At 46.9% G+C, this 22,238-nt stretch overlaps 1 protein-coding gene across 1 annotated transcript in view; it reads left to right on the top strand.

Annotated features, from left to right (window-relative positions):
• The first annotated feature begins 3,186 nt into the window (after positions 1-3,186).
• ARHGAP39 (Rho GTPase activating protein 39) overlaps positions 3,187-22,238 on the top strand; it is a 291,601-nt gene continuing 272,549 nt past the window's right edge. Inside the window, exons 1-2 of the mRNA XM_077810773.1 lie at positions 3,187-3,194; positions 4,003-4,437. Coding sequence (XP_077666899.1) covers positions 3,187-3,194; positions 4,003-4,437 — 443 coding nt within the window. The remainder of the gene's footprint in view (positions 3,195-4,002; positions 4,438-22,238) is intronic.

Below are 22,238 nucleotides of genomic sequence, written 5' to 3'. Positions count from 1 at the left end.
GTTCCAGGTGGTTGGTGCCATGACAGCTCCACCAGTGAAAAGATGTGTGACTAAAGCATAGGATTGGGAGGTAGGGGCCTCTGGGTTCTCATCCCAGTAGACTGACTTGGTGTGACTGTGGGCAAGTCAAGTCACTTCAGCTGTCTGTGCCTCAGTTCCCCCTGTGAAATGCATATACTACTGATATATTAGTCCCGCAGCTGAACTGGTTAATGCCAATCAGTCCCTTTCAGATGGTGCTGTAGGAATGTTGAGTATTACAACTGGGTCCAAAGTGACTGGCTCTTCTGCTTGTGGTCACGGTGGCTCTTTGTTTCAGCATAAGGTACTACGCTCAGCATGCTGCTGTTAATAAAAGACAAATGAGAAAATGTGGTGGTGAAAAGCTTCCCCCCACCCCCTCCTAGTTGCTCTCAACTCTTCAGAGATTCAAAACAGTGCACACTGTGCAGGAGGCTGAGATCACTATTGTGAAAAGAAAGGGGCTCCGTGCAGCCCCGCAGGGCTCATGGTCTCCTGGATTTGTTTGTCTCTAGGCCTGGTGGACATAATTGTGTAATGCTTGCTGTTCTCAGATCTTTATTATTTGGATAGATTGTTTTCCCCTTCGCCTCCCGCTTGTGGTCAATTGTGTTAAAGCAAGTGGCTGAGGTGAATGTACCTTGGCCATTGATCCGTTGTTTCATGAAGGGCTAATATATTGAGTTGTGCCAGTTGATTAATAGCCCTGGTAAATTAAAAGGCTGAGGAGAAAGCAGTAGAGCTGTAAAGTCTTAACTCTTTCTCCAAAGGCCGGGGAAATAATGATGTAAAGAAGGGGGGAAATTCCTTGTAGAGCAAAGAGATTTCCCAGCACGATGAGCCCGCTAATCCGCAGAATGCCAAGAGGAAGCTAAGTGCTCCAGTGTCGTGGTGGTGGTCTTGGTGTGCTCTGGCTTTTTCTCTCCGGAGACAGGGATTCCAATCCTGTCCTGGGTCACAGTTGGAGCTATTTTTACTATTTCTAATGGGCCAAATACAGACTTCCTCTTCTAGGCTGGGAAGAGTGTGATGTTTGTGCTCCCAAGCCCACCCACAATGTGGAGTTCACATTCCCTCAGCTCCTCTGTAGAGGGGTCCCGGGCTGCTGGGAAGTGCCTAGCATTTTGATGCATGCCCTTTCCCTCTTGTGCCCCTGGCATGGCAAACTGTGTGTATTGTCCAGGTGCTCCTGGGCTAGTCGGGTAGCAAATTTAAGATTGGGGTTGAAATTGTAGAGGGTCTGAATTTGCTCCCAGGTGTTTGCAGAAGTGATCTTCAGAGTCCTATCAGTATCTCTAGATCCCACTTCACAGGCTAGATGGAATCTATGGGGCTCTGGGGAAAAGTCCTGTCCTGGACAGGTTGACATGTATGTGTCTCCTTGGAGTGATGCTGACTGGGCTGGGGAGGAATGATCCTCTCTCCACAAATATGATTTTAAACCCTTCCTTTCTCCTACATCAGCAAGGAAGCTTCTTTAGTGAGCAGGGTGAAACTGTTTTCTTGTTTGGTAGCTCAGCAGGCTACAAACAATAGTAGCTCACCTGGAGACTTGGGTGTCCAAATGTTTGGGGTTTTTTCGGCAGGGAGGGGGAAGGAGAAATGGTATGGGGCATAAATAGGCCATTTTCTGCTCAAGCTTTTTTCTTTTCTACTGGATTTTGGCCTGTCTCTGCACAGTCAGGAGGAGTATCTGACACATGGTGGGTCTGTCTACCCTGCAGCTGGAGTGGCTTGAGCCAGCCGCCGCATCCACACTGCTATTTTTAGCATGCCAGCTTGAGCCCTGCTAGCTGGAGTCTGTCTGGGCAGGGAGGTTCGCTCGGGGCTGCAGTGTAGACATACCCTAAAGAGCTACAGCAGAGGGAAGCATGCTAATCCCTTCCATGTATACACAATTCCCCGGTTGCGGTTGGTTAGTTCCTTTTCTGCATCCAGTTCTTGACACCTGGAGTCTGCTGCAGAATGACCCAAAGCAGGATTTGTGCCATGGTAGTCAGTTTCCTTTTGCAGCTGGGTCTGTATCAGTGCTTCTGAGCTGAAGTGCAGTTGTAGCTGATGCTAGCTATTTGGGCACGTCCAGGAGAGTGGTGAATCAGGAAGCATGGCAGGTGGCCAACAGCATGTGCTGGAATCACCATGCATATCTGTTTCTCAAATGCAGCCACTGTTGCCGCATGCAGCCACCAGGGGCTTTTCTTGCAGGCAGAGCCTCTTTGGCAGTGATTGGGGGCGGGTGGGGGGCGGCGTGGGGGAGAGCAAAGCAGTGGCCCCTACCCCAGTGCTGCCAGCAGGGGCTGGGCCCTGCCACCTTCTGGAGCCACGAACACGGTAGGAGCACAGGGCCAGTGTGAGTTCCCCACCTTCCAGGTGGGACTCAGGCTTTGGGTTTCTGCCTCGGGTGGTTGGCAGCAGGCTCTGGCCTTGTGGTGGTGGGCTCTGTCCCCGAGATGCAGGGCTTTGGGCTCTGGCCCCGAGAATCCAGCCATGGGCTCACTCTCTGAATATTGCCCCTATCCTCCGCTGCCTCCTCAGCCTCCCATTGCCCCTGGCTCCCTTCCTACCTCTCCATCCAGGGCTTAATTTGTCCTTGCTGGGGCTGAATAGGGCTGCTGTGAAAAGCGATATTAACAAATATCACTTTTCACCCTAGCAGATTTACTAGCTAGAAAGTCGTCTTCTTTTTTTTTTTTTAAATGGGGGGGGGGGCAAAAATATGCAAAGCAACTTACTTATGTTTCTGTTCTGTTTAGGTCCAGTAAAGAATAGACTGCTGTGCATTATGTTTATTATTGAGTGTGCAAAAAACCCCTACATAAATAATACATATGCACGTACACATCTCCAAATCATTGTAATTTGTTTTTCTTAAGGTTGGTTAAGTATTTTAGGAAAAATTGTCAGAGCAGCCACCAGCAAGAGTTGGTGGCCGCACTCTGAGGCCACCCAAAAATTTGTAGTGGGAACTCCTATGTAGAGGGTGGGAGGTGAGAACTCATGGAGGCTTTGTGCTCAGGAGACTCAAAACTAGCATAGCAATGGGTGCGGGAAGTCGAGACAAAGATATGGATGCTGGCAGAGCTTTGCTGGAGCCCAGGACTGAAATAGCAGGGTGTGCTCTCGGTGGGGAGTGAGGGCAGCAGCTGACTTCTGGGGGGCTTAGGAATGGAGAGGTAAAAGGTGCTGAAGGTGAGCATCGAGATTCATTGGCATAGATGTATGCTACAGCTCTTAGTAGCATCATATCAGCCTCTGTCCAATGTTTGGCTCTCAGTTTTCATGAGTACTAAACGCCTTCTCACAAACACCAGTTACGCTGAATGTTGTCTGAAAGTCTGCAGCAATCCTGCAAAAAGGGCTTCTAAGATTCCCCTGGATATAGATAAATGGGGCCAAATCTGGTGCTCAGGACTGCCGTTGCTAGTTGCAGTGGTTCTGTATTTATAGAAAGTGGCTCCATTTCCAAATTATATATGGTTGTTGCTGGACTCTGCTCTCTCTTAGCATCACCTTTTTATTCCTCTGTATTTCTTTACTATTTGAGAGTGCAACAGCATGCTAAGCATTTCTCAGCCCAGTCTCTGCCCTGAAGAGTTTAAAGAATCTGAATAGACAATGTACTAATGAGTGTAGTAGGGTGGTGGTTCAGGAAGCTAGAGGAAAAGGGTGTCGGTGCTAAAATGTAGCACATCTGGTTAGTGCTTGGATTTAAAAAACCATGACTTTTAGATGGTCATCAGATTAGCTCATTCCCCTCTGTGCTGTGAGCTGGGGATGGGGCAAGGCCTTTCAGAAGGTATGCATTTAAGGGAGATTCACTGGAATCCATCGCTTTGTATAGGGAATAGTGCAGGCTAGGGTTTGGGAAAACCTGACTCGCATCCCCTCCCAAGCAGCCTTTGCTCTCCACCCTGCCTCCCCAGCTGGTTCTGGGCAATTGCTACAGCTTTTTAATTGTCCCTCTTTGTTCTTCTCCCTCAGGCTGGAATGGGTGGAAATCATAGAGCCTCGAACGCGGGAGCGCATGTACGCCAACCTCATCACAGGGGAGTGTGTGTGGGATCCGCCCGCTGGGGTCCGCATAAAGCGCACCAACGAGAACCAGTGGTGGGAACTCTTTGACCCGAACACCTCACGCTTCTACTACTACAATGCCACCACCCAGCGGACCGTATGGCACCGGCCGCAGAACTGTGACATTATCCCGCTGGCCAAGCTACAGACCCTGAAGCAGAACACAGAGTCACCGAGGGCCTCCACAGAGAACAGCCCTGGGCGGAGCAGCAATGTCAGCAGGGAGGGCAGCACCAGCTCCTCCCTGGAGCAGGAGCTGGAAGGCAGCGAGAAGGTGCAAGATCAGACGAGGTCAAACCGTCAGTCAGCCCAGTTTGCTGTAGTGAAAGAAGAACCAGAAAGGTAAAGCAGAGCTCTCTCTATGCAGCATGTGACAGACTGATGGGTAGTGAAATACCCTCAGCTGTAAAGAACTTGTGCTGCAAGCAACAGATACTGTGTAACCCACCCCTTCCCTGATGAGCTGGGACTAGAGCCCCGGATGGTAGGCAGCAGGCTCTGGCCATGTACAGCTTGAGCTAGAGCAGTTGTGTCCAAACTTTTTTCCTCTTACATCCTCCCTGCCCCCCTTACCAGTAATAGAATGTGTCCACGCCACCCTGGGCTGGGAGTGGGGTCAGGGACTGGGTGGTGCTCCCTCCCCGATCCCCTGTGGGGGCTGGCCTGCGCTCTGCCTCCACCCTTAATATTCCTCCACGCCCTCCTAATGGGGACTCCCCTCCCCCCCCCCCCACACACACTTTGTGGGGAGCTGTACTAGAGGATAGCTTTTCTAGCTAAAGTATTAATGGGCTGTGTGCAAGAGGGCAATGTCATTCAGTCATAAAGCAGTTATGTATTAGAGGAAGGGGTGTCACCCCCTCTGACTGCAGGGATACCTCTGTGCTGACCCGTAGGTGTAACTTAGTGCTGTCTCCTAAACACACTTAGGAAAAGCAATTTTCTAAACTTAGAAATGCACCATATTTCACAAAATGGAACAATCTCCCCATCAGACCAGTTTCCAAGGCAAGTGACTTTTATCCCTTTTCTGTACCTTGTTGCGAATACAGATGGCCTGGCTGATCTGTTTGTGCCGACTCAGGGGTTTTCCAGCAGGGGTGACTTTCTCTTTTAAAAAGGGGATTTTCAAATTGAATAAAAATATAAAGCCACATTTCCTGGTATGTGGGCACAAATAACTAACTGCGCTGTCCAGTCAGGCAGCTGCATTGCACCTTCTTTGCACCCCTCTTTTGAGTTATTGATTTACAGTTTAGATGCCTACTACCTATTTTTTCCCCCCATAAACTGTATATTATTGAAATGTAAATAAACTCCCCAGCCACATGTCTGCCTGAAATTGCACTCTTGCCATTTGCAAATAATTAGCAGAGAAATTTGTGCTTGTAACTAGGGTTTTACTTTCTCCCAGTCTACATAATCGTGCCATGGCATGGCCTAGTGGTTAGACCCAGGGCTGGGTGTTAGACCTTCTGGGCTGTGCCTCTAAATTGATGTGGTACCTTGGGGAAATCACTTACCGTGTCTGTTTCTCCATTTGTAGAATGGAGGGAGACCTGAGCTTTGTAAAAACCCTTGGAGCTCCTCTGGTGGAATGCACCATAGAAGTACTGAGTATAGTAGTGCTGGATTACCTGTACAGTGTGCTGCTGCATTAGTCATCTTACCGTGCATGTGAGCACTGCTGCCTCTTCCTGGGAATTTGAGCAGTGTTCCTGTTATACCACCATCTTGTGGATGCAGTCTGCAGGCTATATAAACCCTTTTATTTATGTATTACTTACTACCTACAGAGGATATAAATGGGAGTTTTTTCCTCAAAATGATCCCATTGTCAAACCTCTGGATATAATATTCATTCAGAGTTGTCATAGTAGCATCTACTAATTTCCCACCCTCCACTCATTCCAGCAATTACTACTGTTAGCAAAAAGAAAAGGAGGAATTGTGGCACCTTGGAGACTAACAAATTTATCTGAGCATAAGCTTTCGTGAGCTACAGCTCACTTCATCGGATGCAGATTATGCTCAAATAAATTGGTTAGTCTCTAAGGTGCCACAAGTCCTCCTTTTCTTTTTGCGAATACAGACTAACACGGCTGCTACGCTGAAACCTGTTCTAAAGATGCAATCACCCTCTCTCCGGCTAAGTCTCCTCTTGGAGCAGGTGGAGGGTGATTCTCAGCTCCTGTAAAGATATTCATGCTAGCTCTCTTCGAGAATAGTAGCATAGTCATGGTAGCACAGGCAGCAGTGCGTGGTGGCCTGGGCTAGTCAACCACGTACAAACCTGCCTCGATCCCATGAGTGCCACAACTGGGGGCAGCTAGTCCATGCCACTGCTTGCTGCTTCCCGTGCGTGTGCAGATACACTACTATTCATAGAATCATAGAATATCAGGGTTGGAAGGGACCTCAGGAGGTCATCTAGTCCAACCACCTGCTCAAAGCAGGACCAATCCCCAATTTTTGCCCCAGATCCCTAAATGGCCCCCTTAAGGATTGAACTCACAACCCTGGGTTTAGCAGGCCAATGCTCAAACCACTGAGCTATCCCTCCCCTCCCCTCCCCTCGATGAGAGCTAGCGCGAGTATGTCTATGCGAGCTGGGAATCCAGTCCCACCCCTAGTTTCCCTGAGGCATCTACACTTGGAGCTATCATTTAGCTTGTCACTGTTTCCTGTGTTGATTTATTGTACTTCCCCAGCCGTCTGCCTCCCTGATGCTCGTGTTGGCCCTCTACTGTCTATTCAAAATACAGCAGCCAACTTCATATTCTGTCTTGTCCATCATTCCGAATGTCTTACTCCTTCTTTGAATTCCTCTACTGATTTCCCTGGTCTGCCTCATCAAGTTCAAACTTCTTGTCTTCTCCTTCAAGGCACTGGCAACTCTGAGCCATCCCATTTATCCTCCTTTCTTCTTGAAGCCCCCTATCCCTCTGCTCTGCCAGTACCAACTGGGTCTTCCCACATGCCCACATCATGCTTTCTTTATGCTTTCCCCCGACACATGGAATGCCTTCTCTGAACTGATGCCAGAGGCCACTACCTTCACCTCCTTCCAGTTCATTTCTCAAGTTACACTTCTGTGATGCCTACGAGGAACTAACCCACTGATGCTGAATGGGTGGAGGCGAAGTTGGTATAGTTGCTGTGTGTTTCATTTTAAAATGTATATAAAAATCATACATATTTTTGATTGCATTCCTCTCCTCCAGTCTTCGGATGTCATTTCTCATCTTAGATAGGCCCTGCCCTAGCTATGGGGACAGCACTCGGCATACTGAGGGTAACTACCAGAATAAGTAACTGCTCCATGCCCTGAAGGTCACTCACTACATCTGGTTTTTCTCAGGCTAATAGGGGAAGTGATTTCTACAGGTGAGTGCTCTGCCTCCAGATCCCCAGCGTCTGAATCCATGGACACTTAGTGCTAACACCCCATTGGGAACAGGGACTGGCAGTGGATAATCTAACCAAAATTGGAAGAGGGTCAGGCTTTGTAGACCAAGATCACCACCTTAAATTGAATAATTTGTGTCCGTGCTAGCAAGGCATAACCCTTCTATAGCCCCAACCCCAACCAGACCTTCAGGGCTGTTGGACCTGTGACAAAATTCCTGCTCTACCTTGGTGGGTCTTGCGCTTATTGGCGGATTTGCTCGCCTTGGAGCTTCACGGCAGCCCTCAGCTTGGCCGTTTTTCTGAACCCACAGTCCAGGTCAACTCCTCGTGTGTCTGACCAGGAGTTGGGAGGATGGGGGGGAACCCAGGTTCTCTGGGTTCCAGCCCAGGGCCCTGTGGAATGCAGCTGTCTAGAGTGCCTCCTGGAACAGCTGTGCGACAGCTACAACTCCCTGGGCTACTTCCTCATGGCCTCCTCCCAACACCTTCTTTATCCTCACCATAGGACCTTCCTCCTGGTGTCTGATGATGCTTGTACTCCTCAGTCCTTCAACAGTCCGCGTTCTCACTCTCAGCTCCTAGCGCCTCTTGCTCCCAGCTCCACACATGCACACCACAAACTGAAGTGAGCTCCTTTTTAAAACCCAGGTGCCCAGATTAGCCTGCCTTAATTGATTGTAGCAGCTTCTTGATTGGCTGCAGGTGTTCTAATCAGCCTGTCTTAATTGTCTCCAGAAGGTTCCTGATTGTTCTGGAACCTTCCGTGTTACCTTACCCAGGGAAAGGGGACCTACTTAGCCTGGGGCTAATATATCTGCCTTCTATTACTCTCCTATAGCCATCTGGCCTGACCCTGTCACAGACCTTAAGAAAGATAAATTGATCCCTTCGGCACTTACCTGGCCCTATGAACATAATATCTGAGCATCCCCAATCTTTTAATGAATTTACCCTCATAACGCTATAAAACATAAGAACCGCCATACTGGGTCAAACCAATTATCCATCTAGCCCAGTAACTTGTCTTCCAACAGTGGCCAGAGCTAGGGGCTTCAGAGGGAATGAACAGAACAGTCATCAAGTGATCCATCCTATCTGTCGCCCATTCCCTGCTTCTGGCAAACAGAGGCTAGGGATGGGTCAGAGCATGGTTTTGTATCCCTGCCTATCCTGGCTAATAGCCGTTGATGGACCTATCCTCCATAAACTTATCTAGTTCTTTTTTGAACTGTTATGGTCTTGGCCTTCATAGCATCCTCTGGCAAAGAGTTCCACAGGTTGACTGTCCGTTGTGTGAAGAAATACTTCCTTTTGTTTGTTTGAAACCCGATGCCTATTAATTTCACTTGGTGATGCCTAGTTCTTGTGTTATGAGGAGGAGTAAATAACAGTTCCTTATTTACTTTCTCCACACCAGTCATGATTTTATAAGTCTCTATCATATCCCCCCTTAGTCATCTCTTTTCAAAGCTGAAAAGTCCCAGTCTTATTAATCTCTCCTCATATGGAAGCGGTTCCATGCCCCTAATAATTTTTGTTGCTCTTTTCTGTACCTTTTCCAATTCTATATATCTCTTTTTTGAGATGGGGTGACCACATCTGCATGCAGTATTCAAGATGTGATGTAGGGCAGTGCTATTATCCCTGAAGGACAGGACAAGAAATAATGGGTTTAAACTAAAGCAAGCGATATTTAGGTTAGTCATTAGGAAAAACTGCCTAACTGTCAGGGTGGTTAAACACTGGAACAAATTACTTAAGGAGGTTGTAGAATCTCCATCGTTGTTGGTTTTTAAGAACAGGTTAGATAACACCTGTCAGGGAGGGTCTAGATAATACTTAGTCCTGCCTTAGAGCTGGGGACTGGGTAGATGACCTATCAAGGTCCTTTCAGTCCTATATTTCTGTGATACTTTTCTCATTATACAGATGGGGAACTGAGGCATATTGGCTAAGTGATTTGTCCAAGATCACACAGGAAGTCTGTGGCAAAACAGGGGCTGGAACTCAAGTCTCACAAGTCCTAGGCTATCTTAACCAGTGAACCATCCTTTCTCTTTAATGAACAAATCTTCTAAAGTATCAGAGGGTAGCCGTGTTACTCAGTATCCACAAAAACAACAAGGAGTCCAGTGGCACCTTGAAGACTAACCGATTTATTTGGGCATAAGCTTTCGTGGGGAAAAAACCCCACTTCTTCAGATGCATGGAGTGAAAATTACAGATGCAGGCATTATTATACTGACACATGAAGAGAAGGGAGTTACCTCACAAGTGGAGAACCAGTGTTGGCAGGGCCAGTTCAATCAGGGTGGATGTAGTCCACTCCCAATAATTGATGAGGAGGTGTCAATTCCAAGAGAGGCCAAGTTGCTTTTGAAGTGAGCCAGCCACTCCCAGTCCCTATTCAAGCCCAAATTAATGGTGTTAAATTTGCGAATGAATTTTAGTTCTTCTAAAGTTTCCCATTGACTCTCTGAAGCCCAAGAAAGATTTGGAAGAGAGCCAATCTGACCTCTCATTTGAATATGTACTTCCCTTTGCATTAGTAGATCACAAAGTGCTATATAAGAGCTATATGGTGGTGGCATTATTTATTATTACGCTAAGAAAATTGCAGCAGTCCTCACTGCTAATATGGAGGTGCAGCTGCCAGAGACTATGGCTCCCAATACAGTATGTACTGGTGCATCTGCAGTAGCCTCTCTGCTCAAGATGGAAGCTTTGTCTGTTGGAATCTGTTACTTCTGTGGGGTGCACCTGTATATTAAACTGTGGTTTGTTCCTTTTCATGCCAGTTAGGCACAGCTGCTGTGAAGCTTGCCTCAGCAAACTGAAGTTTGGGCCGTCTCCCTGCAGAAGTGTGAAGCGTTAACTAGAATTGGAATGGGAGGCTTTCATTTTCTGTACAGATGGTGCTGTTTTTCTGCAGGCTGCAGCAGCATGTGCATGCTCAGCGGCTTCCTGAAAGAAAAGAGAGATCCATTTTCCTTTCAGCAGCAATACCCGCTCTTGTTTAGTGCCCGTCTTTACTGGTGCGTTGTTCTGCAGACTCTTAATGATCTGCAGTGTCAGAATTAAAGCCTCCACTGCTTCAAATGCCAGGTTGGTGTGCAGCAGGATGCAAAGGCTCAGGAGGGTGAAGTGAATGAAACTGGGCCTGGAAGTGAAAGGGCCTTACCCTGTAATGCTGGAAAATGGTAACGCTCTCTAGCAAGAGCCAGCGCCAGGCTGAGAGAGAACAATAAAACATAGGGTGGCTTCTTGGGAACTTTCTCTCCAATCCCCCATGCATTCTCCCTCCTCCCTTTCCTCCACAATTCAGTAATGGCTCATGTACATTCAGAAAGTGAGTCCTAATTCCATAAGCATTGGCAAATGCACAGTAGGTCCTAAGTTACAAGTCGAAATAAAGGCACCAGGTCCAGATTCATCCTTGTGGAGTCCCCTCAAAGCTGTGTGAACTGTGGTGAAGGTGGAGTTTCACAGCACTGGAAACAGTATGGGAGCTGAAGCAGAATATCTGCCCTCTGTACCTGGAAATGGTTTGATGGCAACTTTGTCTCTCTATCCTGTGTCCTTGTGACAGAGGAGAGCTATAGCACTGCCATACCTGCCCAGGGCTGGATTGAAGCATAAATCCTGTAGGCCCATGGCTGGGGCCCCATCTCCTGGAGTCAAGTGCTTCTGGTAGACTATCAGCAGCTGTTTTTCATAAAAGCTGTTTCTAGCCCTTGTGACTGAAGAAGAGCTTGCAAATATGACCAGAGTGTAACTGCTGCAGCCATTTCTGTCTGATTTTGCAGAGCCAGAGACAATAGGTCTGAGCGGGGGAAACTCCCCCTGCATCTGAGAGGGGGAAGTTCGCTCTAGAGATGGGCCAATACCTGATTTTTTTTATTTTTTTATTTTTTTGGTTGTCAGGTGATTACAATGTATTTACTTGAGTCCAACTGAATCTGAAAAATTTTGGTGAATTGAAAAAGTCCATTTCAGATCAGACGGAACACGTTGTTTGAGCTGAAACTTCCTGTGTCCAGGCACTGGATTCACAAGACAGGAGGAGGAACTATCCCCCTTAACTTTTTAGGCCAGCAATTAGGGCACTCACCTGGGGTGTGAGAGACCCAATTCAAAACCCTGCTCTGACATAGGGATTTGAATCCTACCCCCTGTGTTGCCCTAACCACCAGGTGATAGGTTTTTTTTTCTTTTTTCAAATAACCTATTTGTCTGAAAAACTTCACCCAACTCTAGTTAACTCCAAGACCTGCTGCCTTTTGGGACCAACTGGGAGCTATGAGTAGTAGGATAGTGTAGTGGGTGCAGCTAACCCACCCAGGCAGATGCATCCTAACTACGGGGTAAGTACGGGGCGGGGCTGCTGTCACTTTATCTTCAGATGCCCTGTTGCTTCCTAAAGGTGGCAAGTATGAAAAGTACCACCCTGAAATCCACATCATCCAACTTTGGCTTAAATCTATTAATGCTGCTGGACTCAAGTGCCTTCCGGTTTCAGTGGAAACACATTCCCCGTATTCACCACCCCCTTACATGAAATTATACCTGACTGCAGCAGTATGGCCTGAAAATTAAATATAGCTAGATAAAAATCCTGAAACCCCCAGGAGAGAGGTGCTTTGCTGTTTGCCCACAAAAGGTGCTCTGCACTCGACTGCTCTATCAAGCATTCTTAAAACTACAGTACCAACCTGGTGAACTGAAGAAACAGATTGACAGAGCCACAAGGATAGCCAGAAGTCACCTACTACAAGACAGGCCCAACAAAGTAACAGAACGCCACTAGCCGTCACCTACAGCCTCCAGCGCATCAAGGATCTACAACCTATCCTGAAGGACGATCCCTCACTCTCTCAGACCTTGGGAGACAGGCCAGTCCTCGCTTACAGACAGCCCCCCAACCTGAAGCAAATACTCACCAGCAACTACACACCACACAACAAAAACACCAACCCAGGAACCAAACCCTGCAATAAAGCCCGTTGCCAACTCTGTCCACATATCTATTCAAGGGACACCATCATAGGACCTAACCCTATCAGCCACACCATCAGGGATTTGTTCACCTGCACATCTACCAATGTGATCTGTGCCAGCAATGCCCCTCTGCCATGTACATTGGCCAAACCGAACAGTCTCTATGCAAAAGAATAAATGGACACAAATCTGACATCAGGAATCCTAACATTCAAAAACCAGTTGGAGAACACTTCAGTCTCTCTGGTCACTCAATAACAGACCTAAAAGTGCCCATTCTTCAACAAAAAACACCTTCAAAAACAGACTCCAACGTGAAACTGCAGAACTGGAATTAATTTCAAACTGGACACCATCAGATTAGGCCTGAATAAAGATGGGGAGTGGTTTGGTCATTACACAAACTAAAAACTATTTCCTCAGGCTAATTTCCCCCCCCCCCACTGTTACTCACACCTTCTTGTCAACTGTTTTGAAATGGGCCATCCTGATTATCGCTACAAAAGTTTTTTCTCCCCCTCCTGCTGATAAAAGCCCATCTTAATTGATTTGTTGAGTTAAAGTTGGTATGGCAACCCCCATCTCTTCATGGGGGGGGTGTGTGTGTGTATCTATATCTAATCTTCCTACTGTATTTTCCACTCCATGCATCTGATGAAGTGGGTTTTAGCCCATGAAAGCTTATGCCCAAATAAATTTGTTAGTCTCTAAGTTGCTACAAGGACTCCTTGTTGTTTCTACTGCTCATGACTCTCAAGTGCACTGTGCAGCTCATTGCTCTGCCAGCAGTACCTTATGAAACTAGGATTGAGTCAGTTACTTGGTGTCCAAGGGTTAGTGGGGCCTATGGTTAGCACCTCCGGGGACAGGTCTGCCCTCAGTTGAGAGCTACCACTCTGAAAATTCCTGGAGCACTGATGTACTATCAGGGAAGGGGCGTTACTCTACTAGATCTTACTGCTGCACATTTTTCATTAGTGTCTCCACAGCATGGCAGCCTCTGGCTGGCACGTGCACTTTATTTACATTACAACTTTAATTTTAATGGCTTTGCTGCTGCCTACGGCGCCAGGCTCCTCGGAAAAACGCTGCTGATTGTAGCTGGTGGGGCGCTACATATGAGTGGGATTTGGACGGAGTGCGAGGCTGGATAAACACTACTGGGGTGCACACATGGGGACGTAGGGAAGCAGCAGTGAAACGTTAATGTATTTGGCACCACTTCAATGGCTGTGAAAACTGGCACTTGAAAGCAAAAGAGTTTCAAGAGTGATCCAGTGCGTATGCTGTAATAGGTTCTCTTCATGGCTGAATACAGGTGTTGGCTATGCTGTCCGTATGCAGGTTAAAATATAAGGGGAGGGTAGGGGAGAGTGGTTTCCTTTGCTTTGGAAAGCTAGCGCTTCCTGACAAATGAATGCTGGGAACCAGCAGGGGACCATGGCAGTGTAGTTTGTAGTGCAATATTGTAGTCAAGTCTGAAGCAGAGGCAGGTTGTTGTTTTGGAAACATGTGGAAACAATTCTAAAGGGTAAAGCCCTCGGAAATAGCCTGCAGGGACCAATCCTGTGCTGGCTGAGTGGCAGGCTGGATGACCTGATGGATCTGTTCCAGCTCTGATTTCTATGATTCTGTAGCGAAGCACAAACGAGGAAGGAAGGGTGACTGCAGTCAAGGCTCTTTCATGGGAAGGCCTCCAGTGGCAGAGATCTCATCTCTAGAAGTGACCGATGCTTTGGTTCCTGGAGAAGATAAACTTAAAGAACAAGAGAGCCGTGCAAATTAAAAATTGATTTTTTGATTGCTGTGATAGTGGCTATGAAGGGCAGAGCCAGTCCAGGCATCTGTGCTGCTGAACTCCTCTAACTGCTCAGAGCTCAGTGTGTTCTGCCTTTTATTGTGGTTTCAGAACATTAGTAACTTGATGGGCCTTATTTTTCCACCTTGTGCTCATAAAATTATAACCATATCTTAGCTCGTGTCTTTTGACTGATACCAGAATGAACCTTAAACCTTAACAAACATGCTTCATACATATAACAATGCTGAACACTCACATGGGGCTGTCTAGACATAGAAAAATATACAGACATGACCAGCCCTCAGAGGGAGGGAGCTAAGTATTCTCTCTATTTCAGCTGAGGCAGAGAGGTGAAATATCGCATCCCAGGTATTGCAGAGTCAGTGCTGAAGCCAGGACTAAACTAGGCAGTTCCTGGCTCTTAGTAGGGTCTAATGGACTGAGCTGAACAGAAGCCATAAAAGCACAGTAGCATGTATAGACTGATTTGAACAACAAAGCATTTGAAGATCTGCTTATTTCTTTTTTCCCCTCTTCTTTTTAAAATCTTTGGTTAGATATAAACACCCACATTTTCAAAGCATGGCACAGGATTTCAGCTAACGAGACTCCCATTTAAAGTGCAGCTAGTTTAAAACCAAGGCCTGTTATTTGGAAGATGTCCCTGAGTCATGATAAAGTCCAGAAGTCTGCTTTATAGCAAGCAGAGATGTTAGACTTGAACTGAAGTTTCTCTTGAGGAATCCGTTCTTATAGGCTTGTGATATATTGTCTTAATATGTGGCTGTCTGGTCCTAAATCTAGATATACATTTTCTTTTTACAGGCAGTAAATGTGCATTAACATTCACAAGACCATTTCTAGCCAAAAAATATGTAGCACCATAGATGGGCACCTGGCACTGTAAGGCAAGAGGCTAAACTCCTTACAAGTGTAAGTTGGTGCAATGCCACTGACTACAGTGCTTACAGCAGTGGTGAATTTAGTCTGAGGGGCTTATGTTAGACTTAAGGAAGATCAACAAATTATGGAAAGTGTGGGTAAGACAGTTAGGTTCTCCATCTTTTGCCCTGCTTTATACTTTCTTACCAAACCCTGTTTGCTTTTCCAGCATCAGCCCCATTGGGGTGTAAATGACACCAGTGGAATTAGTGTCTTGCTTATGGTAACTTACCCTAAACTTTAGCTTGTTAGCCTTAAAAAGGTACCATGTTGTATCCCTAAAAGGGTAGATTATAAAATCTGTCAGAGCTAATAGTCTCAAGACTTGCATTGAATATTTTGCTTCATTCTTGGTTTTCCTTCTTTTATAATTTGGAAAAGGCTCTGCTATAGTTACTGGCCTATCTTTCAAAGATGTGACTGAGCCCCTGTCCTCTGTCAGGTAGCCCTAAATCCTTGGAGAACGCTTTTATGTGGGGCAGAGAAGATGTGAAGCCTGTTTTTGGGGCATCATGTGGCTGCCACAGATCTATCCTCTGTGGGTATTTGTACAAGTCTGCCATGCAACAGAATACTGGACAGATCCTCAGATCTCAGTCTGGACAAGGGGGGTATAAATGATACATTTATATTTAAATGAAAGGCAGATCCATCTGTGTATACCCCCTTCCTCCATGCACACACACCCCTCCCCCTGCCCCCGAGAGCTGTACTCAGCAGGGAACATTGCAATTGACTGATCTTGAGCAGGGCATTCTTGACCTGAGGACCATTCACTGTGGAATTGCATCCCAGAAGATATCCATATCTAATCATCTTCAGAGGCCTACTCTTTCCCATAAATCTTCCCCAAATATCAAGGGCTGGCTTGGCAGTGGAGAAAGAATAAATGTGCTTAAATAACCCAACTAATCCACAGTGACTGAACTGGAGTAGGCAAGAGAAGTGTCCTTTTACAGGTCAATTGTTATGAACTTCAGAATTCCATGTCTGGTGCCTAGATGCAGTGGTGATGCATACTCTAGGAGGGTACCCAGCTCTGTGGGATGCAAAAACTTGTCACCATGGGATATGGCGCGCATCTGTTATAGCTTATCTTCAGAATGCTGTACCTTTTTAGGGAAAGACTCTTGCCCTGATGCAGACAGCAGCCATTTTGTTGCTGCAGAATGCAGACACACACACTGTGTGCACATTTGCAGAGATTTAATTTTGTTCTTGTTTTGCTTGATTCAAAATAAATTGGGTTAAGACTGGAAAATGCATGTTTTGCTTTTATGTAGTGTGATGAAGGGGGGATTTTTCCTTATGTTGTATGTGAGTCTTACTGTTTTGCATGAATGCTGTTTGCCTCAGTTTCCCTGTGTATTGCACCAATGTCTAGGTGGTGGGAATAAGCGTGACTTTTGCGGGGGTTGCTCCAGCTGCCTGCTCAGATGCTATGGCTGCCCCTTCGTAACCTGAGACCCAGGAGGGGGATGCGACCAGGTGACTCTTGGCCCCAGGAAGCGAGAGGGAGGCTGGAGGAGAAGCAGCGGGCAGGGCAGGGGCCAGGCAGCTGGAAGTGAGTCAGTCTCGGCTGGCTTGGGGCTCAGGGGGAGGACCAGAGCCCTAGCTCTGGGCTCCCCTCCCCTCAAGATGGACTTGGCTTAAAGTCACCGATTTCTGTGCTAACAAGTGCTGCCCTATGCAGTGTTCCTGTCCACTAATAAATCTTCTGTTTTACTGTCTGGCTGAGAGTCAGTGCTGGCTGCAGAGTTTGGGTGCAGGGCCCTCTGGCTTCCCCAGGAGCCCTGCCTGGGCAGACTTGCTGTGGGAAGCTCACAGTGTGGAAGGGGATGCTGAATGCTCCAAGGTCAGACCCAGAAAGGTTGAAGCCTGTGTAAGCTTCTTGCCCTGGAGACAGTATGCTCAGAGAGGAGGCTCCCCCAGAGTCCTGACTGGCTTTGTAGGGAGTAGTTCCAGAGCATCGTCCCAGTGACTCCGTGACCTGTAGGAAGCATGCCCCAAATGAACAGAGGATGCACTGAATTGTGAATTGTCAACTGCTGGAAATGGCCCACCTTGATTATCACTACAAAAGTTTTTTTTTTTTTCCTCTCTTGCTGGCAGTAGCTCACCTTTATCTGATCACTCTCGTTACAGTGTGTATGGTAACACCCATTGTTTCATGTTCTCTTTGTATATAAAATCTCCCTACTAGATTTTCCACTGTATGCATCTGATGAAGTGAGCTGTAGCTCATGAAAGCTTATGCTCAAATAAATTTGTTAGTCTCTAAGGTGCCACAAGTCCTCCTTTTTTTGTGTGTGAATTCAGTTAGTTTAATGTTTATTTTTTGGTGAGCTTTGTGTACACATTTTATACTTAATATGATACAGGACTTGCCATCAGGGATCTTGCTGTCCTTAGAGACTCTCTCAGCTTCTCTGAGAGGTCGAAAAGTATCATTATCCCCACTTAGCAGCTGAGGAAATGGAGGCACAGACATGGGTGGCGGGTGAACCCTCCTCCCCCTTCAGGAAAGCAAGTTGGCTGGCCCTGCCCCTGCCCCCTCTCTCCTCCCTGTGGCCAGAGGAGTCTTGGCCGGCCTGCCCCAGCTGTACTGGCCAGCTGAAGCCCCGGGCCAGCCCAAGCTGCCCTGGCTGCACCAGGCTGAGGCTGGAGCTAAGCCCCAGCCAGCTTCAGGGAAGGGGGAGGGAGCATGAGCAGGGCCACAGCATAGGTTAGGGAAGACTGTGTCTCCCCTGGCCTATGATACTCAGCCCCTCTGGGCTGGGATTGTATGTAACCACTCAGGAGAGATGTGACTAATGCAAGACCTGGGGGTTCAAAGGACTATATTGAAGAGTGGTTCCAGAAAAAGATGGACTTTTGGAACAAAAGTGTTAATATTTAGGGGGAGTTGAATACAGATTTCCCACCTCCAATTATGCAAAAACGCAGCCTTTTGAAGCTGTGCCCTGAAGAGTGGGCTATTGTCTGCTGATCACCCATTACTTGAGACCAAGATTAAAGGCCTACGCTGTATAAAGGAAAGACTGAATTATTCATGGTGGTTCTGCTTCTGAATCTGAGAACATGTCTATGTTACAAACTTTTGCCAATGCAAGTTACATTGGCATAAAGCCACCACAGTTAGTATATTGCTTGCATGCCCGCACACTTGGTTCCTTGTGTTGGCCCTGCGCATACTCACCATGAGTGCTTGTTTCGATGCACAGTGTAGTGCACCATGGGTAGGTATGCAGTGCAGTGTCTTTTGGGAAGCTTTGGCAATGCATGGGGGAGCAGAAACAAGTCGAGAAGGGGTGACTGGGACAGCAGGGTGAAGTTCCCATCATGCGACTTTCTCCATCCCATAATGCTATTTCTATCTCTTAATTTGCATGCCTATTTTGAAAATCCCATTAACTCATGCAGGATATGTCACTGTCTACCATCTCTGACAGAAGCATTAAACCTGTGCGACTCTACACTACCAATATGGGCATTATAAGCACAGGACACAAGATCTTTCAGTATTTGCAGAGCTGCAAGGGAATGGGGTGATTTCCTGGAGATCCATTTGGTGTTGGACATGGCAAGAACCAATTCAAGATTGGTGGTAGTGTTCACAGAGCAGCTGAAAATGGTGGAGTACTGCTTGTGGGCCCGAGAAACGAGCACTGAGTGGTGGAATTGCAGTGTAACGCAGGCTTGGGATGACACACAGTTGCTGCAGAACTTTCGGCTACACAAGGTCACGTTCCTGGATTTGTGTCGAGCTTGCCTCAGCCCTCCTGTACGGGGACACCAGACTGAGAGCTGCATTGACAGTGGAGAATAGTGTGGCAATTGCCCTGTGGAAACTTGTGATGACAGATTTCTCACTGACCAGTAGCAATCATTCTGGATTTGGAAAATCCACAGGGGGAGGGCGTTTGTCATGCAAGGGTGCAGGGCCATTAATTGTCTCTTGCTACACAGGACAGTGACTCTCAGCAATGTGAAGGACATAATGGATGGATTTGCTGCAGTGGGGTTCCCAAGCTGTGGTAGAGCAATAGACATCATACATATCCCTATTTTGGCACCAAACCACAGAGTACATCAACAGAAAGGGCCATTTTTCTATGGTTACGAACACAGGACTGTTCAGAAAGCTACAAGGAGGGACTTTTTTTCCCGACCGGCAGACTATTAGCAATGTTGAAATGCCAATCATGATCCTGGGGGACCCAGCCTACAACTTACTCCTCTGGTTCACGAAAATGTACACCAACCACCTCGACAGCATCAAGGAAAGATTCAACTACCAGCTCAACATGTACAGAATGACAATTAAAGTGCTTTTTGTAGATTGAAGGGGTGCTGGCATTGTTGACTCACAAGATTGGATCTCAGTGAGAAAAATATCCCAACGGTTATAGCAGCCTGCTGTGTCCTGCATAATATCCGTGAAGCAAAGGAGGAAAAGCTGCTGCCAGAGTGGAGGGCGTAGGCAGAGCAGCTGCTTGCTGAGTTTGAACAGCCTGACACAAGGGATATCAAAAGAGCTCAGTGCAGAACTATGTCTCAGGGAGTCTTTGAAAGGGCACTTTACTCTGGCTCACTGTTAGTGTGTTGTGGTGTATTGTGCTCTACCTGGCCTTGCAGTTTGGGGGCCTGTTAGGAATTGTGTGGTGGTCGGTGCACATCTATGAATATAACACTGATGATGCACCTATTAATAGTGTGAGGCTTCTGGTACATTTTTGATTATTACACTGTTTGTCACTGATCCCATGAGTTGTGCACAATAGTAAGTGGGTGCTTTCAATATTGCCAGCCATTCTGCAGGACATATTGGGAACTAATAAAGATGAATTATATCCCAGCCCCAAGAGTTTTACTGAGTAATGAAAACAAATTTAAAAAAAAATTCTGTGCAAAATTAAAAGCAAATACCTTAAGACTTCTATAAATTTATAGAACAGAGCTTAAAGAAAGGGAAAGAACATTCATGTCTATTATAGCTATGCATGTATCAACAGTGGCTCTGACAGGTCAGTATGTGAAGCTGCAGTTTCCTTTAATGTCCCCTGGAGTGGAGAGGGAGGGGTAGGAACGTGGCCCATAATGCCACATGGAATGTCGAGGGGGACTGTAGGGAAGTGCTATATTGGAGTGCATATATATATGGACTGCAAAGAGAAGTGAGCCTGGGATCATTGAACCTATAGGTCAAAAAGAGTCTGCAGCATCTGTTTGCTGTCAGGGAAGTCTCATTACGTCTGCGTGCTCTCCCTCCCCAAATCCTGGGCCTTTCTCCATGCCGTCTGCCATATTGATCCTCCAGGCCCTCTGTTCATGGTCTGATGCAGCACTGGCTTACAGGATCTCACTGAACATGTCATCCTGAGTCCTCTTCTTTCTCCTCCTCATAAGGCTCATGTGTTCTGTGGGTGTGGGGGGGGAACTCCTCAGGTGCAATGGTAAAACACACAGAGGTACAAGTGCCACTATAGTTTCAAAAGAAAGCATAAGTAAAGTTTCAGAACTCCCTTCCCTTGCTCCCTATAAGTTTTAAACAAGACATGCAATAGAGCAACAGACATCATACATATCCCTATTTTGCCTTCTGCTTTGGAGTGCTTGTGCATGGTACCATGCCCAGCTCCAGTCATGGTGCGTATGGCCTGCCAGCAGTGAGGAAAATGAGAAAGGAATTGCTCAGCTGCATGAAACTGAGCATAGGGCACTAACATGGAGTCCTGGCACTGTTTTCTACAGGCGGTGAGGATTATCACTGATCTCACTCCTGAGGGTAACAAAGTCAGAGAGAGAGAGAGAATCTGCTCTTGCTGGCATCCCAAAGCTGGCTGGGCTGGTAGGCAGCTAGCCTGTTAACTGCAATGGTGCCTACTGAAGTTATTGCCAACTGGTGTGGGAAGGTGTCCTCCTGTGGAGGAAGAAATAAGGCTGCCATCCCTAGAAAGCCATGAGAGAGGATTGTAGAATACTTCCATGAAAGTTTCATCGAGTTCTCTCAGGAGGATTTATGGGACATCCCTGTGTACATAAAGTGCTCTGCATGGCCCCTCTTGCCTAACTACAGGGGAATGAAAAGCAGATAACTCTACCTCCTTGTACTGCTACCTCTTCTCATAAGTATATATATATAACTGAGTATATAACTCCACTTCCTTGACTCAGTGACGGTGGGGTCTCCACCAAGTGTGACATGCAGCACTTTGCAAAAATGGCAGGTCTGTGGCTCAGCACCAGATCAACTTAAGAATAAATGTGCTTGCTTTGAGCTGTGTGGAAACTTACAACTGCAGGCTATTATGAGGTTTATAGCCTCTGGAGGAAAAGCAAAGTGCAGATGCTAACCTGTTTAGGCAGTCTGGCTTTTTGGGAATGTCACCCATTTAGGCAGGAACCTGTGCAGTCTGGGGAAAAAACCACACTCAGGAGGGAGAGAAAGACAGGTCTCTGCCCCGGGGAGAGAATGGCTGGGAAATCAGAAACCTAGAGTGGGTGCCCTTGACCACAAGGGGGGAATACAGGTGCCGTTGCCCTGAATTGTGACAGTCTTCATGATGATTCTGCCAGATAAAGCATATTGGCCCAACCCATTTATTTTTATTCTCTGCTGTTTAAGGGGGTTCTCCTGTTCCGAGCCACCTGATAACTGTCTCTCTTAGTGGAGGGTTTCCAAAAGTCAGTTGACAAATATTTCCAGACTGACTTCCTTCTTTGTTTATTTTAATACTGTATTGAGCTAAAGTAACTAGCAGAAATCACATTAATTTCAAGCCCACTGTGTGAGTCATCCTGTGGCTCACATGGTTGATTGGCTCCCAAGCCAAGGAAACCCCCATGGGAAGAACCCCCAGCTCCCAAAGTGGGAGACTCTACACTCAAGTTTGATCAGAAAAGTACCAGAAAATGCTGAGTGAATGAGGACTCTAAGGGTAGCATGCTAGTAATAGATCCAGCCTTGCTCTTTCTCAGATGGCATATT

The sequence above is a fragment of the Eretmochelys imbricata genome, chromosome 2, assembly GCF_965152235.1.
Source record: "Eretmochelys imbricata isolate rEreImb1 chromosome 2, rEreImb1.hap1, whole genome shotgun sequence".
Classification (NCBI taxonomy): Eukaryota; Metazoa; Chordata; order Testudines; family Cheloniidae; genus Eretmochelys; species Eretmochelys imbricata.
This window is presented reverse-complemented; position numbering and strand designations above follow the sequence as displayed.